This window comes from Notechis scutatus, chromosome 2, assembly GCF_049901735.1.
Source record: "Notechis scutatus isolate UNSWTSFEM ecotype Mainland chromosome 2, rNotScu1.2, whole genome shotgun sequence".
NCBI classification, from domain to species: Eukaryota; Metazoa; Chordata; class Lepidosauria; order Squamata; family Elapidae; genus Notechis; species Notechis scutatus.
In genome coordinates, this window is record NC_142010.1 from 259,005,481 (window position 1) to 259,024,169 (window position 18,689).

The following is an 18,689-nucleotide window of genomic DNA, read 5'->3' on the forward strand; positions in this document are numbered from 1 at the left end:
AGTCAGATGGGCAGCATATCAATTTAAAATTATTATTTTTAAATATATATATATATGAATAAAATACATCACATTTTAGGAAACTTTGAACTACAATGTGCCTGTTGGAGAGCAATCGTATCTGTCTGCAGAAGGGCTCAGATGGGGAATTATTATGAATTAATTATGTAAACAGAAGTGACCCCCTCTGAATGCACACACAGAGAGGAAGGGGTCAAGCTATTCTTCAAAGCACCTGAGGGCAGGACAAGAAACTGTCAGTGGAAACTAAGATTCAACCTAGAAATAAGGAGAAATTTTCTGACAGCAAGAGCAATCAACCAATGGAACAGAAGTTGCCTTCGGAAGTTGGAGGAGTTTCATCACTGGAGGCTTTCAAGAAGAGACTGGACTGCCATTTTGTCAGAAATGGTGTAGGGTTTCCTGCTTGGGTGGGGGGTTGGACTAGATGACCTACAAGGTCCCTTCCAACTCTGTTAATCTGTAATCTGCATGCCTTTGAGCCTTATCTGGTCTTTCCCAGATGAAAGCTACCCTTTTGGGAAGATTCCTGTAAAATAGGCATTCAGCAATAAAGTAGCTAGTCTGAACTCTATATGTATAGATCTGCATGTTTGATCCTGACATTACCTTCTTTATCAGATCTTTAATAAGGGTCTTCCACGTTGGGGGAAGAAAAAGATTATAAGAAAAATCCACTGAGAACAGATTACCTAAACTGTCTGCTTTGTTGTTTTATTGAGTGACTGATAAATTAACTCTGGGATCATGGAACAAATTCACCTTCAGCTGAATTATTCATTAGGATGCAGCAAAAAATATTTCATAGGTAGGCAGGGTATACCAAAAGTCGGGCCTTATAGACAATTTATTATATAAATTGCATTAAATGTATGCATCGGTTGTCCTTTTCTTCTAATTACTTTCTTCCTTCTTTGATGCATGACCTTTCAACATTTCTAAGTACGATAATATTTTCTCGGAAAGAAAAGCTTCCCGTGATCGGTTTAACAAGCCTTCGGGTGCACCATGTATCTGTCTGTCTCTCTTTTTGTTTGTTTGTATAACACAAGCACACACAGAGATGTGTACCAAAAACCAGGCCCCTTAGGCTAATTGCAATGGGAAAAATAAACAGATGACAAAAAGAGATGTTTTCTTCAGAGGAAGAAGCACATTTTTAACATCAAGTCCCTGCTTGTACAAACATTCCCTGTTCCAATCGCCATATTATTTTTTTGCTTCTATTGGAAAGGATCTGCGGAGCAACTTCAAAGCATCCACGATAGTATATCATCTTGAAAATGAGGAGATTTTCAACCTATTTGGACTCAAGGGGTATCAGAGTTTTTAAAACAGTCACGGTGATGGGCTGCTTAGGGTTCGCAGGGGTTCGGGAGAGCCCCTAGCTAAGATTTGGGGCAGTTTTGAAGAACCCCCAAATCCCACTCTTAGCTGGCCCTGCCCATTGTGTCCCGCCCCTCCCACGGGTCTCCATGCGGTCCACGGGGGTCAGGGAGGGCAAAAAATGGGCCTTCCGGAAGTTTAGGAAAGCTGGGCCTGTTTCTGGCTTCCAGAGAGCCTCCGGAGTCTGGGGAGGGCAAAAATACCCCCCCCCCCGCCATGGTGGAGGAGGCCAACTAGGCCACGCCCACCATGGCCACGCCCACTCAGCAACCAGGCAGAGAACCCTTTGCTTAAAATTTTTGAAGCCCGCCCCTGGTTCTGCAGTTCCTTCCACCCGAATTTGGAGTGACCTCCCTTTCCACATGCTTTTGCCTGAGTGATTCCTTCAACGCGGACCTTGAGTTCTCTCTTGCCCTCCGTTCCCTCAACGTGGAGGTAAATACACATCCGGAAAGACATGCGGAGGGGACAACTTGAAGATGGGGAGAAGCAAATTCCACAGAGCCAGAGGGGATTGAAGCAAAAGGAAGGGAAACTGAGGAGGGGGAAAAAAAACTCCAGAGAAGTTCCTGAGACAGGAAGTCTAGTCCTGCCAAGAATGTAATAAAGGTTAACGGAGAGGCAGCTTTTGTAAGCAACACCAGAATGTTTCCTTCCTGCCTTCCTTACAGGATTAGGCCAGTAATTTCTTCTAACAACCGGTTCTCCGAACTGCTTAGAAGGTTAACAACCTTCTAGCGAATAGGTGCGAACTGGCAGAATCCCATCCCTGCTTCCTGCCTTTCTCCTTCCCTTCTGTTTCCTTCGTTCCTTCTTTCCTTCCTTTATTCTTTCCCTCCTCCCTTCCTCCCACCCGTTTCTTCCTTCCTTCCTTCTCCTCCTTCCCTCCCTTCCCCTTCTTCCCTCCCTCCTTCTTTCCTTTTCCTTCTTCCTTCCCTTCCTTCCCTTCTCCCACCCTCCCTTCCTCCTTTCCTTCCTTCTCCTCCTTCCCTCTTTCTTTCCTTTTTCCTCCCTCCCTCCCTCCCCTCCTCCCTTCTTTTCTTTTCCTTCTTTCTTCCCTTTACCCTCCCTTCTTTCCTTTTCCTTCCTTCTCCTTCCTCCTTTCCCGCCCTCCCTCCCTTCTTTTTTTTCCTTATTCCTTCCCCTCCCTTCCTTCCCCTTCTTCCACCCTTTCCTCCTCCCTTCCTTTCCTTTTCCTTCCTTCCTTCTCCTTCCCTCCCTTCCTCCCTTACTATTTCCTTCCTTATTTCCTTCCTTCTTCCTTCTCTCCCTTCCCATCTCCCTTCCTTACTCCCTCTTTCCTTTTCCTTCTTCCTTTCCTCCTTTCCCATCCTTCCCTTCTCCCACCCTCCCTTCTTTCCTTTTCCTTCCTTCCTTCTTTCTCTTCTTTACCTCCCTCCCTTCTCTTCTTCCCTCCCTTCCTCCCTTCCTGGTGATTTCAAGCCAGTCATTCTTTCTCATTCTTCTATTGCGCTCTCTCTCTCTCTCTCTGTCTTTCTCTCTCTCTCTCCTCTCTCTCTCTCTGTGCTGTTACATCTTTAAACGACTCCACACTAGGGTCTAACTCTACAAAGGGCAACCCCAGCCAGCTGAGATGGAGGGCAATCCCCACCCAAACCATCCTCGCCCTCTCTTAGAATTGCCAAACGCGTCTTCCAAGGCCTTTTGCAGCCACCCACTCAAGATCCTTACTCTGGTTTTTCACAAAACGTCTTCCCCGGTCTCTAAGGTGGTACACTCAACTTAACGCCGTTGCTAATACGGGAGTGAATGTCTTTTCTGTTTTTCTGGGTGGAAGGAACAAGAGCCCTGAAGCAAAGTGAGTCATCCCAAGATCAGGTTCAGTGTGCGACTGTTAGGTACAATTAACCCCAGGATGTTTCAGAGCAGGGTCAGGAGAGGAGAAGGGAAACAGTAAAAAAGGCCAAACTTTTGTTCTCTGTGATCCCGAAAAGGCCATCTTCAAAGAATCCTGCAATCAAGGCCCTATGGCTTTGTGGACTTGACAATAAGCTCTAATAAAGGCATTTCATTTCTAGGCAGGAATTCGGAATTCAGCATGAAACAAATTCAAACTCTTGAGGTAAACAATATGCAGAAAATTAACCGCTTTCCTTCAACCTTGCCTTTCAGTCTCCCTGATCAAAACGAACAGCGTCAACCTTTGGGGTCAGCAGGAACCAACTGTGAAATGTTAAGTGACTTTTAAGGTGCTAGGCATGTTGGTGCTACTTAACCTATAAAAAGTCACACACATACATGTTATGTCTCACCTGTGCCCACGAGGTGAGAGTCCAAGTTTCCAAAGGAATATAAACAAGCAGACAGGACCAGTAACGACAGGGTTAAATTCCTTTGGCTGGAGAAGTCCTTGGCAGTCTCCCACAAGCTGCCTGCCAAGTCCGATTAATAAAGCAAGAACATAAATCACAGGCAAACGCCACACACAGAATTTGTCGAAGCTTCTATCCCAAATTAACAAATTGTCCCGAATGAGAATCCAGAGCTAACACGCCCACTTTTATTCCCCGAGGGGCCTGTCAGTCTCTCATCTCAGTCCCTGGTTTGTCCTTTCCTTCTGCGTTGCATCTCACGCCTATGCCTGCGTCTTTGCCTCGCATCAAACCAACATTCCTCAGTTTGATCCTCAGCCAGAGGCTCCGCTACGCTCTCCTGATTATCTGCCGACACCTGAGGCACAACCAGGGAGGAAGGTCCTGGGGAGGAAGGCAATTCCAAATCCTCCAGCAAAGCAGGCTCAAACCTCAGAGCCAAATCCTCCTCTTCCTCATGGCTCAAGTCTGTGTCCTCCAGCAAAGCAGGCTCAAACCTCAAGGCCAAATCCTCCTCTTTCTCATTGCTGTGTCTTCTAACAGAGCAGGCTCAAACCTCCGAGTCATAACACATACATATATACCTATCTAGAGGACTGCTACCGGTTTTCCCCTATTCAGGCGAACCCATAGCTCATTTTATGGCTATTTTATGGCCAGTTCGGTGAACCGGCAAATCCCACCCCCGCTGGCCTTGCCCCTCCCAGGAGTCCCCACATGGTCCATTTTGGATCCCAGGTAAGTACAGGGCCCACACGGAGGCTCTGGAAGGCCGGAAACACACCACTTTTCAGCCTCCAGGGGGCTTCTGGAGCCTGGGGGATGCCATTTTCTCCCTCCTGGAGGCTTGAGGAAAGCCTCCGGAGCTCAGGGAAGGCAAACAACCCTCCTGCCATGGTGCAGAAGGCCGATTAGGCCACGCCCATCATGGCCACGCCCACCCAGCAACCGGGGCAGAGAACCCATTCCCAAAAATTTTGAAGCCCATCCCTACCTACTTACATGCATGCATGCAGGTATGCATACATATATACATAGCTATATGATTTAGCTTAGAGAGAGAGAGAGAGAGAGAGAGAGAGGACAGAGACAGATGAGAGAGAGAGAGATGAGAGAGATGAGAGAAGAGATGAGAGAAGAGATGAGAGAGAGAGAGAAAGAGAGAGAGAGAGAACAGATGAGATGAGAGAGAGAGAAATGAGAAAGATGAGAGAGAAAGAGAGAGAGAGAGATGAGAGAGAGAAAGAGAGATGAGAGAGAGAGAAATGAGAAGATGAGAGAGAGATGAGAGAGAGAAAGAGAGAGGAGAGAGACAGGTGAGAGAGATAAGAGAAGAGATGAGAGAGAGAAATGAGAAAGATGAGAGAGAAAGGAGAGAGATGAGAGAGAGAGAGAGGAGAGAGAGAGAGAAAAATGAGAAAGAGGAGAGAGAGAGAGAGAGAGAGAGAGAGAGGAGAGAGAGAGAGAGAGAGAGAGAACATGATATTGAAGAGAAAGAGAAAAGATGGAGAAAGGAGATTGTCAGGCAAGGAAGAACATTAGACGAGGATACGGGCTACTACCAGAAACAGACACCAATAATGACTTATTTTTAGCCAATGACAAAGCCAAGAAATGGCTTCCTTCCAGCAGTTTAAAGAGAAAGGAAGAGGAGGAGGAGGAGGATTCTACTCTACTCTACTGCACTCCATGTTTTCTATTCTATTCTATTTTATTCTATTTTCTATTTTATTCACTATTTTCTATTCTATTCTATTTTCTATTCTGTTCTATTCCATTCCTCTTCCACACATCTCCTTTAGAATTTAAGTTTCTAGCCCTCACTCATTGCCCTTTACTGCACCCTTTGGAGAAACTTTTTAAATTGGGCTATCCAGAACTGGACCCAAGATGTGTATGGTCAATGCAGAATAAAAGTAAAATAATTACTTCCCATAGTCTGGAAGTTATATTTCTTCTTGCTTTATAGCCACCCCACACAGCTCATTTTCTGTTTTCAATCAACTATAATTCCAAGATCGTTTCTACAGTCACTTGTTCCAAACCAGGAAGGTCCTCTGTGTTCTACACCTGTGCATTTAATTCCCCACTCCTAAATGAAGAATTCGGCATTTATCTTTGGTAAATAATATTATTTTCCTCCTATATCTCTACATCAGGGGTCTTCAAACTTGACAGCTTTAAGACTCCTGGACTTCAACTCCCAAATTCCTCCTCCAGTCATGTTAGCTCAGGAATTCTGGGAGTTGAAGTCCAGAAGTCTTAAACTTGCCAGATTTGAAGATCCTTGCTCTACACCAGGGGTCTCCAACCTTGGCAACTTTAAGCCTGGAGGACTTCAACTCCCAGAATTCCTCCTCCAGTCATGTTAGCTCAGGAATTCTGGGAGTTGAAGCCCAGAAGTCTTAAACTTTCCAGATTTGAAGATCCTTGCTTACACCAGGTCTCCAACCTTGGCAACTGTAAGCCTGAGGACTCACTCCCAGAATTCCCAGCCAGCTTTGCTGGCTGGGAATTCTGGGAGTTGAAGTCCTCCAGGCTTAAAGTTGCCAAGGTTGGAGACCCCTGCTCTACACCATCATGCTCATTTGGAATTTTATTTCTACATTCCAGAGTATTAGCTATTCCTATTTTATGTCATCCAAAGGTCCTAGAACTGAGCCTTCAACTTGATGAGGTTTTCCAAGCCAATTATGTAACTACTTAATTTTTTTTTGCCATTCAGATCTCAATTATCTAGGTTACTATTCAGAATGTCATGGAAAAGTTCATCAAATGTTTAGTTAAAATCACAAATAAATCACAAATAGAATAACAGAGTTGGAAGGGACCTTGGAGGTCTTCTAGTTCAACCCCCTGCCTAGGCAGGACACCCTAAACCAGGGATCCCCAACCTTTTCGACGCCGCTGCCCGGTTCCGCATCAGCTGGGCGCCGCCATCTTTTTGACGAAAAGTGCTTCCGGTGATGTCAGCGGGCGCCAGCGCTTCCGGTGAGCTTTTTCGGTAGAAATGGCTTTCTACCCGGAAAAGCTCACCGAGGCGTGGCGCCGCCATCTTTGATGAAAGTGCTTCCGTGAGCTTTCTACCTGGAAAAGCTCACCGGAAGCACTTTTACCAAAAAGATGGCGGCGCCCAGCAACCAGCGGCCCGGTAAGGCTTGTTCCGCAGGCCGGTACCGGTCCGCGGGCGTGTTGGGGACCCTGCCCTAAACCACTTCAGACAAATGGTTATCCAACACCTTTTTAAAAACTTCCAGTGTTCTGGAGGCAAGTTGTTCCATTGATGAATTGTTCTAACTGTCAGGAAATTTCTCCTTAGTTTTAAGTTGCTTCTCTCCTTGATTAGTTTCCATCCATTGCTTCTTGTCCTGCCCTCAGGAGCTTTAGGGAATAGATTGACTCCTTCTTCTTTGTGGCAACCTCTGAGACATTGGAACACTGCTATCATGTCCCCCATAGTCCTTCTTTTCATGAAACTAGACATATCCAATTCCAGCAACCATTCTTTATATGTTTTAGCCTCCAGTCCCCTGGAGGAACAAGTTATAAATCAAGATATATTATGTCAGTAGCATTCCTATAATCCACTAAAACATCCACTCAATAAAAAAGAAAGTTAAGCACAGAAGAATTGCCTTGGACAAACCCATCCTGAACTCTGATAATTAGTGTAATGGGTCTTACAAGCTGAAGAATCTTACTGGATTAAGTGTTTTTTTATCAGGTCTACCCAATTATAGGACAGTGCACACTGCTCCGCTTCCTGGATGTCATTCTCAGATGGACCTGTAGCCTTTGAATTCTCGTTTTTCTTTCTTTTGAAGATTGGGCCATCTGATCATTCTTCCAGAGGTCTCCAAACTTGGCAGCTTTAAGACTTGCTATGCTGGCTGGAGAATTCTGGGAGTTGAAGTCTACAAGTCTTAAAGTTGCCAAGTTTGGGGACCCTAACTTTTCTAACCTTTCGCCTTGTGTCTATCAGAAACTGTAGAAGATGACCAGGCTGAACAGGTGGGCAGAGTCAAACACATGAAAAGAAAGACTAGGGGAGACATGACAGCAGTCCCAAAAGTGCACTTCGTAAACGCGTGGCACAACAAACCCATCAGGACTAGATTCAGCAGTCCATCTGCATTGAAAAGACAGAGGCCATTCTTTTGAAGACAACAAAGTCCACATTTTGGACAGAGAGGACTAGTGGTTTGAAAGAGGGGTCAAAGAGACCATCAATGTCAAAACTGAACCAAACAAGCCCTCTCTCAACGGGGGGAGGGATACAACATCATCTATCTCCAATCTACAACACAGTCCTTTCAGGAATTCCAAGAAGGCTCCATGCATCCATTTCCACCACTCAGATGACACTGAGGACATAGATAAACCTCCAGGTAACCTTAATGACCCACTAAAAGAATGCAAATGACCAGCTGTCTGCAAGGAGTATCAATCCTTCCATTCTCCACCATCCAGTCAGAGCTGAAGAAGCTTATTGGGTGAGAAGTGAAATGCCTTCAAAGAAAAACCAGAAAGTCTAGTTGCCTCTTGGGAAAAAAACAAACACCTTTGGGACAACCCATGACCTGGATGATGGAGAATCTCCATAGACATGATAACAGTGTTCCAAGAGGGGGATCAACCTCTTCTCCAAAGCACCTGAAGGCAGGACAAGAAACAATGGATGGAAACCAATCAAGGAGAGGACCAGCCTAGAACTAAGGAGACATTTCCTGACAGTGAGAACAATTAATCAGTGGAACAACTTGCCTCCAGAAGTTGTGGATGCTCCAACACTGGAAGTGTTTAAGAAGAGATTGGTCATTTGTCTGGAATGATATAGGGTTTCCTGCCTAGACAGGGGGTTGGACTAGAAGATCTCCAAGGTTCCTTCCAACTCTTTTATTTTGTTATTCTGTTACATCATCAATTTAGAGTCCCTACGCCCCCATAGAGACCTTAGCCCACCCCTCTTGAAGTCCAGGTGACTCTTATCCGTCACCAATTCACCTTGATTATTAGTCATTCAGATTCTTATATATAGATAGCAGAAAATAAACTTGTAGTATTTTTGAATTCTATACTGGTTCCTGGCTTCTTGAACCTAACAGAAACCGTGATGACATTAAGATGACATACAAGCAAATTCCATGACTGTATACTTCAAAGGTCTTCAAACTTGGAAAGTTTAAGATTTATGGACTTCAACGCCCAGAATTCCTGAGCTAACATGACTGGGGGAGGAATTCTGGGAGTTGAAGTTCACAAGTCTTAAAACTGTCAACTTTGAAGAGCCCTGGTATATTTAATTAGGATGTCCGATGAAAATACAAACTATAAGTCATAACATTGGTGTGACGTCATCATACGTACGTTGTCACTCTCCTATCTCCTCCAAGAGGTACAGGAAGTCCTTGACTTACCAATTCAGCCCAAAATTTATGTTGCTAAGTGAGACAGTTATTAAGCGAACATTTTCCCCTTTTACGACCTGTCTTGTCACCATTGTTAAGTGAATCGCTGCATTTGTTAAGCTAGCCACACGGTTGTGAAGTGAATCTGGCCTTCCCCGTTGACTTTGCTTGTCAGAAGGTCACAAAAGGGGATAACATGACCCCAGGACACGGCAATCGTCATAAATATGAGTCAGTTGCCAAGCATCCGAATTTTCAAACAGTGTCCATGGGGATGCTACAACCATGAAAATGGTCATAAGTCACTTTTTTCGGTGCCGTTGTAACATCGACCGGTCACTAAACAAAGTGTTTTAAGTCGAGGACTACCTGTACTTAAGTTCAGGGGTGTGATTCTACTAGTTTGGCCCGGTTCGGGTGAACCGGTAGTGCCAAGGATCAGCTGGGAGAGAAATGGTTCAGTTTGCTCCAACTATCAGCTGTTGGGCCTACCCATCCGCCTGGGCTCTAGGCTGTGCTTATCCTCTTTTTCAAGCTCAGCTAATTTGCGCAGCACAGCGGATTGCCGTATGTCAGCTGTTTAACACACAGGGATTGCTGGAGACGGTCAGTAGCAAATGCTCTGCACACGCGCAAAGTGCACACTCACCAAACTGGTTGTTACACCGGTTGAATTGCACCCCTGCTTAACTTCACCCTTAATTGTGCGCTTCAAATATCCAAAAGTGGTGCGACTCACTTTGGAGTGGTGGAAGACAATCAAATTTTGTCTTCTCTTTGTAACCTCTTAGTATTTTGCGTTCTTTATTGCGCAGCTGATACCCCTTCCTTTTATTTTCAACATATCCGAGAGAGTTTTTGGGCTGCTTTCAGTCTCTATTTAGTAAATCTCAGCTCCGTCTCAGCTTTGGCTTCTAAAGCATATCAACATTTATTCCACATCCAAGATTCAGCTGAAGATATATATATATATATATATATTAATTTGTTTTACTGTCAGGGAACTGGGATAATAAAAGAGGAAAGCTTGCGGAAATTGGGAGGAAAAAAAAAAGGCAGGGAACAGCAGATAAGAGGCCAGGACAGGAAGTTACAGCTATGAATCAGCATCTCACTGTGAATGAAAGCCCTGCCCTTCAACGGCTTCCAAATTCAACGCCTTCTTTAAAGTCGGTGTAACTTTCCCACAGTGAAAAAGAGAAGAAGGATGGATTGAGGGACAAGCAGAGGACACACGACTTTTTCTGCATTGGATAGCTTTCAGGCCCAGGTTTAATTCTTTTACTTGTTAGATATGTCGAGGAGAGAGGGAACCTAGAACTAAGGAAAAGATTTCCCGACAGTGAGAACAATTGACCAGCGGAAGTTGTGGGTGCTCCATCACTGGAGGTTTTTCAAGAAGAGATTGGTCAACCATCTGTCTGAAATGGTATAGGATCTCCTGCTTGAGGAGAAGGTTGGACTGGATGACCTCCAAGCAGGGGTGAGCTTCAAAAATTTTAGCAACGGGTTCTCTGCCCACTTGCTGGTTGGGCGTGCCCATGGTGGGTGTGGCCTAGTCGGCCTCCTGCATCATGGCAGGGGGGGTGTTTTTGCCCTTCCCGGACTCCGGAGGCTTTCCTTGAGCCCTCCCCAGGCTCCTGAGGCTCTCTAGAAGCCAGAAACGGCCCCATTTCCAGCCTTCCCAAACTTCCGGGTGGCCTGTTTTTCACCTTCACAAGCCTCTGTGGGCGCCCCTGCCCTCACCTGCATCCAAAACGGGCCACATGGGGACTCCTGGGAGGGGAGGGCAGGACAGGGCCAGCCAGGAGTGGGATTTGGGGGTTCTCTGAACTGGACAGAATCTTAGCTGGGGCGCTCCTGAATCTCTGCGAACCCCCATACAGCCCATCCCTGCCTCCAAGATCCCTTCCAATTCTGTTATTATTTTTCTATTATTCTGTTCGTTTCTTAGAGAAATTCAGTTTCTTAGAAAAGGTAGATGCCCTTTGGTTTGTTAAAGCACCCAGAAACCCCCGTAAGTCACACCAAAATAACAAAAGCAGCATTTCAGCCTTGCAATACAGGCAGCTCATCCTTTGTACAATGGTGCAACATCATGGTGCGCCTGCAAACGTGATGGAAGTTGGCATGATGCAACTTCATTATTTCTCCCCCTCTCTTAGCCCCATGTGGAAGCCTCTGCAGGGACTCACAATTCCTCATCTTCCAAAAAGTGAGATGAAGAATAACAGATGACCAGAGTTGGAAGGGAACCTGGAGGCCTTCTAGTCCAACCCCCTGCTCAAGCAGGAGACTCTATACCATTTCAGACGAATGGTTGTCCAATCTCTTCTTAAAACCTCCAGTGATGGAGCATCCACAACTTCTTGAAGGCAAATTGTTCCGCTGTCAGGAAATTTATCCCTTGTTCTAGTTTGCTTCTCTCCTTGATTAGTTTCCACCCATTACTTCTAGTGCTTTGGAAGATAGGTTGATTCCCTGTTAGGAATATGAGTCACCTAACAGGTATTTGGGTTAGAAATATATAAACCAGGATAAACATTTTAGTACTATGTCTTTAAGAGATTGCAAAAACTGCAATTGGGTGTGGTTTTTCAAACAGCCATAAGATGGAGCCAGAAACTTGGATTGTCTTAGTCTTAGTCTCAGAAGAGAGTGTGTCTGAGTGAGTATCTCTGTTTCCTTCTGTTGGAAAGTATTGCCCTTGCTCCATTTCTTCTAATTGACTGATATTACTGGATTTGATGTAAGTCTGATACTGAACTGTTTTTGACACTGGACTTTGATATTTGGATTATCCCTGGATTGAAAAACTGACTGATTTACCTGTGAATGATTTTGGATTGCTTATTTTGGACTTTGCTTAACATTTCTGGAAGTAAAAACCTACATTTACTGTACAGTGTATCTGTGTGCTCTGTGTGTATTATTCAAACACTTCTCTCAAATACGTCTCCCTGTATGCGCTCATTCTCCTAACGGGGAATTACCTCAACACTCCTTCTTTTTTATGGTGGCCCCTTAATATTGGAACACTTCTATCATATCACCCCTAGTCCTTCTTTTCACTAGACTAGACATACCCAATTCCTGCAACTGTTCTTTGTATGTTTTAACCTCCAGTCCCCTAATCATCTTTGTTGCTCTTCTCTGCACTCTTTCTAGAGTCTCAACATCGTTTTTACCTCATGGTGACAAAAATTGGGTGCAGTATTCCAAATGTGGCCTTACCAAAACATTATAAAGTGGTATTAACACTTCATGTGATCTTGATTCTATCCTTCTGTTAATGATCTGTGTTGGCTTTTTTTGGCAGCTGCAAGCACACTGTTGGTTCATATTTAAGTGACTGTCCGGTAGGACTCCAAGATCCTCTCACAATTACCGCTAGTGAGCCAGGTACCACCTAACCTTGGTTTTCCTTGCCTAAATATAGATCTTTTCTCAGGATTTTTTCTCAGATTATCTAATGATGTGGGTGACTTTGATTTCAGTAAAGGAAATGGTTTTACTGCTTTTGATGAAGCGCCTTATTGTCAGTGTATTTTCTCCCTTGATATGCATTACATTATCTCTTGAAGGGAAGTTGTCCTTAATGCATGGATTTATATTTGAAGAAAAATGGAACCAGGAAACCAATGAATATGGCACCCATTTCTGCCTGTACTTATTGCTATTCATCATGACTCAACCTTCCACCCTTCCGAGGTGGGTAAAATGAGGACCCAGATTGTTGGGGGCAACAGGCTGACTCTGTAAACCGCTTAGAGAGGAATGGAAAGTGGTATATAAGTCTAAGGGCTGTTGCTATTCCTTCCTTCTTTCCTTCCTTCCTTCTTTCCTTCCTTCCTTCTTTCATTGCCGTGGTGGCGCATTGATTAGAATGCAACTCTGCCCACTGTCTGGAGTTCGATCCTGACTAGCTCAAGGCTGATTCAGCCTTCCATTATTCCGAGCTCGGTAAAATGAGGACCCAGATTACTGGGGGCAATAGGCTGATTCTGTAAATCACTTAGAGACGGCTATAAAGCACTGTGAAGCAGTATATAAGTCTAAGGGCTATTTCCTTCCTTCCTTCCTTCCTCCCTTCCTTCTTTCCTTCCTTCCTTCCTCCCTTCCTTCCTCCCTCCCTCCCTCCACAGTGGTTAAAATGCAGTACCGCAGGCCAACTCTGCCCACTGTCTGGAGTTTGATTTTAACCGGCTCAAGGTTGACTCAGCCTTCCATCCTTCTGAGGTCAGTAAAATGAGGACCCAGATTGTTGGGGGCAATAGGCTGACTCTGTAAACCACTTAGAGATGGCTGTAAAGCACTGTGAAGCGGTATATAAGTCTAAAGGCTATTGCCTTTCCTTCCTTCCTCCCTTCCTTCCTTCCTTCCCCCCTCCCTCCCTCCCTCCTTCTTCCCTCCCTCCCTCCCTCCCTCCACAGTGGTTAGAATGCAGTACTGCAAGCCAACTCTGCCCACTGTCTGGAGTTCGATTTTAACCGGCTCAAGGTTAACTCAGGCTTCTAGCCTTCTAAGGTCAGTAAAATGAGGACCCAGATTGTTGAGGGCAAGAGGCTGACTCTGTAAGCCACTAAGGTAGGGCTGGAAAGTGCGATTGGCATTTATGCTTTTTTTCAATCCTTGTAAGGATTGAGTAAAGAACGACTTACCAGTCTGTTCCTTCAGCTAAATATCTAGGTTGGGGTGCCACGGTGCGGGGAGTCTGCAGTTGATGGCCAAATTCAAAACTTGGATGTAACCGATGAGGTTGGACAGACATGGGCTCCTGAGTCCGCCTGCAAGAGAGATGGAGAAGAATGAATAGGCACTACTCACTCTCTGTGTCTTTTCAAATAGTTCTAAATTTCACATCACTTGAAGAACAGCCTGTTTAGATCAGAGCAGAGAAATGGCGCAGGAGGTAACCAAAATCAAGACTGTTGGTCTGTCCATGGGTGCATAATAGAAAGCCTGGTGGCATTCTGGCCCATGTGACATCACCCTCTACCCTCCCCCCACATCATGGGTCTCCACAAGGTGAGTCAAAAAAAAAAAGGTAGGGGATGTCATATGCAAAATGATGTCATTCCATAAGAGACATCTTATGCTAATACTGCAAAGTAGGATACAATAGGATACGATAGGATGGAGTGGGATTGAATAGGAATAGAGTAGAGTAGAGTAGAGTAGAGTAGAGTAGAGTAGAGTAGAGTAGAGTATTGAATAGAACAGAGCAGAACAGAATATGGAATGGTATGGATTGGAATGAAATAGAATAGAATAGAATAGAATAGAATAGAATAGAATAGAATAGAATAGAATAGAATAGAATAGAATAGAATAGAATAGAATAGAATAGAATAGAATATGGAATGGAATGGAATGGAATGGAATAGAATAGAATAGAATAGAATAGAATAGAATAGAATAGAATAGAATAGAATAGAATATGGAATGGAATGGAATGGAATGGAATGGAATAGAATAGAATAGAATAGAATAGAATAGAATAGAATAGAATAGAATAGAATAGAATAGAATAGAATAGAATAGAATAGAATATGGAACGGAATGGAACAGAACAGAATAACAGAACAGAATGTTCTTTATAGGTCAAATATGATTGGACACACAAAGAATTTGTCTCTGCTGCAGAAGTTCTCGGTGTATATACAAACAACAACGTCATAGGTCATAGATCATAAATCATAGTTATAATCATTAATCACAAGATACAAGTACATAATGCATGTTGGTTTCAAGCAAGATTCTGTGCTCATATATGTTTATCCAATTTTGCTATTTTTTTCCCCAGGTGAGAGACAAAGACACCTTAAGGGCATTATCAAAATCTCCAAGATGGTGGCCATAATGGTCATTTCACGATCATGGCATAGATCCATAACCCACCAACTCCCTTGCAAATTGGCCTTTGGTTTTCACCTCCAGATGGACCGTTCCTAAACCCACCTCATGCCCCCCATTGTCTGTGCCTCTGGGTACCCATCTTTCTCAGCCCGTGGGGTTTGAACAGGTAGTCCTCAACCTACCACCATAATTGAGCCCAAAGCTTCTGCTGCTAAGCGGGACAGTTGTTAGGGGAATTTTGCCCCCTTTATTGACTTTTCTTGCCACAGTTGTTAAGTGAATCACTCAGTTGTTAAGTTAGTGACACGGTCTTTAAGTGAATCTGGCTTCCCCATTGACTTTGCTTTGTCAGGAGGTCGCAAAAGTAGAGATCACGTGACCCTGGGACATGGCAACCGTCATAAATACGAGTCAGTTGCCAAGCATCTGAATGTAAATCTCATGAGCTGCAAAGGTCAAAAGTGTGGACAACGGTCATCCGTCCCATGTTTCAACTTCGAGTGGTCACTAAACGAACTGTTGTAAGTCGAGGGCTACCTGTACTGGCAGCTGTGCCCTGAGCCAGGATCCCAAGGCGGCCTCACCTGGGGTGGGATATGAACCTGCGGTGCTGAGCCTCGAGGAGCCGCTGCTGGAGGAGATATTGCTGGTGAAGGGCTTGAGGTAGGAACGGAGGCCCCGTCACATCCTGGAATGGCAGGGTAGGTAAAGTTGGCAGCGACGAGTGGAGCGGGCTACTGTGCTGGTGAGCGGCGGCGAGGTGAGGCTGGACGGCATGAGGCAGGGGGAAGTCGGCTGAGATCTGAGGCTGTGGGGCAAGGTGGAAGTGCCGGCAGGAGGTAGCATGAGGATGCTGAGATCTTTGAAAAGGAGCACCTGGAAGGCAAGCAAAGGAATTCCACTTAGAAAGCAAGAGAGAATGGGAGACATTATGGACTAGGAATTACAAATTAACGACATCTACGGCCTACAAAGAAAATTTACATAAAATGTTCTATTGGTGGCATCTGGCCCCAGCGAGATTGGCTAAGATGTATCCCCACCCAAGCCCAAAATGTTGGAAATGTGAACAAAAAGATGGTACCTTTTATCATATGTGGTGGCTATGCCCCGAGACCAGGAAATATTGGGTTAAAATAAACGACTGGTTACAAAAATAATCACCAAACATCAAATTGAACTCAAACCAGAATTTTTTCTATTAGGAATAATACATGACATATCTGACATATCTGATAATTAATGTTTTAACTGCGGCTAGAATTGTATTTGCTCAAAATTGGAAAAACAAGAAAATTCTGATAAAGGATAAAGACTAAGAAAATAATGGAATGTGCAGAAGTGAATAGATTAATATTAGCAATTAGAGAGCATGCTAAAATGCTGTAATGAATATAAAAAAGATTTGTATTTTTTGAAAACTTCAATAAAAACAATAAAAAGAAAGAAAAGAAAGCAAGGGAGGAAGATCAGGTATCTACCAGAGGCAATGGAAGCCCCACTTGGAAACCTTGGTCACATGAGAGTGGACATATTGAGAGAGAAAACATCTTGAAGTTTCTGTCAGGATTCTGGCAGTTACCTCAATTAAATCATGAGTCTCGAGCCAAACTTCCAAAACTTAAAAAGGCTTTATTGGGAGTTAACATGCCGGTACTACCTGGGTGTAGCCGACTCTGAGACACATCATTCATTGTCACCCTTGACCCTGGTTTTCCCCCACTCCCGGGGTGTATCGTAATTCATATTCTCCAATGAGACACATCCATAGCCAAGAATCATCAATCATGTTCTCCAGTTCGAATTTTGCACTGTAGAAACTTCAGTCACCTAGTTACTATCTTTGAACAACTATTTATGGAATGCACTTCCGATTTCCAAGCTGCCATACTGCTCTTTCAAACCCCTTTCCCCTCTCCCTTTCTGTTGGCAACTCTAAAAAGACCATAGAAATATTTTATGAGTTGACAGTTGCTTTGTCTTATCTCGAGAGGCCTAACTCTCATCCAGGTTCAATCAGAAGACTTCAATCTTGGCAACTTTAGGACTAGCGGACTTCAACTCCCAGAATTCCCCAGCCAGGTTTTCAATCAGGAAACTCTGACCATGGCAACTTTAGGACTAGAGGACTTCAACTTACAGAATTGTTTAACACCACCGGCAATGCTGCTGCCCTAAAAGTGACCTTGACTATGTGTCAGAATGGCAACTCCAAATTTCAACTAACAAATGCTGTGTCCTACACATTGGCAAGAAAAAATACAAAAAATCAGAACACCAATTACAAGTTAGAAGGAAGTGAACCTCACTCTGTCAAGGACCTAGGAGTACTCATCTCAAACAATATAAGCCCCAGAGCTCACTATAAGAGCATTGCCAAAAAGGCTTTAAGAATTGTTAACCGTATTTTGCGTAGCTTCTTCTTCAGCAACATTGAATTGTTAACTAGGGCATACAAAACCTTTGCCAGACCAATTCTCGAATACAGCTCATCCACCTGGAACCTGCACTGTAGATCGGACATTAACACAATTGAGCGGGTTCAGAGTTATTTCTCCAGAAGAGTACTCCACTCCTCTACTCACAGTAGAATTCCCTATGCCTCCAGGCTCAAAATTTTGGACCTGGACAATCTGGAACTGTGCTGCCTGCGATCTGATCTAAGCATAGTTCACAAAATTGTCTGCTATAACATCTTGCCTGTCAATGACTCCTTTATCCTCAATCACAATAATACATGGGCAAATAACTGATACAAACTCAAGGTAAACCACTCCAAACTCGATTGCAGAAAATATGACTTCAGCAACAGCAGAGTGGTCAATGCCTGGAACGCCCTACCCGACTCCGTTGTTACAGCCTCAACCCCTCACAGCTTCAACCTCAAACTGTCTACCGTGGACCTCACCCCATTCCTAAGAGGTCCTTAAAGGGGGCGTGCATAAGCGCACCAGCGTGCCTACCGTCCCTGTCTTACTGTCCCCATTTATCTGTATTTACTCCCTTTGTTCCTGTTTATGTTCACACTTATACTTGTTATCTTGTACATGTTTGACAAACAAACAAACAAATAAAATAAATAAATAAATTCCCCAGCCAGGTTTTCAGTCATGGGATTCCAAATCTGGCAACTTTAGGACTAGTGGACTTCAACTCCCAGAATTCCCCAGCCAGGTATTCAAAGTTAGTTGAACACACAATTTCAGTCATAAGTCATGATCGTCATAAAGAGGGTCAGTGCCTAATTTTATCGCAGTAGCACTTTGACTTATATACTGCTTCACAGTGCTTTTACAGCCCTCTCTAAGCAGTTCACCTAGTCAGCCTTTTCCCCCCAACAATCTGGGTCCTCATTTTACCAACCTCGGAAGGACAGAAGGCTGAGTCAACCTTGAGGCAGTCAGGATCGAACTGCCAAACTGCTGGCAGTTGCCAGTCAGCAAAAGTAGCCTGCATTACTGCATTCTAACCCCTGCGCTACCAAGGCTCATTTTATGATCTTTTTATTGCATCAGCTTCTTTAGTTCTGACTAAAGACATATCTTGGATGAGATGTGAAACGTCTTCATGCAAAACAAAGGGAGTCTAGTTGTCTTTTGAAAAAGCACATTCAGGATCTTAAAAATCTCTACGATGGCACCACAACATTCCTGTCCTATTCACAGTTTACTAGTGGTAGTGA

The 18,689-nt window shown here is 44.2% G+C and overlaps 1 protein-coding gene across 1 annotated transcript in view; it reads right to left on the bottom strand.

The window, feature by feature from the left end:
• ARK2C (arkadia (RNF111) C-terminal like ring finger ubiquitin ligase 2C) overlaps positions 1-18,689 on the bottom strand; it is a 135,846-nt gene that overhangs the window by 16,721 nt on the left and 100,436 nt on the right. The window contains exons 2-3 of the mRNA XM_087958688.1: positions 15,592-15,883; positions 13,810-13,935 (exon numbers count right to left, since the gene is read on the bottom strand). Of these exons, the coding sequence (XP_087814814.1) occupies positions 13,810-13,935; positions 15,592-15,883 (418 nt within the window). The remainder of the gene's footprint in view (positions 1-13,809; positions 13,936-15,591; positions 15,884-18,689) is intronic.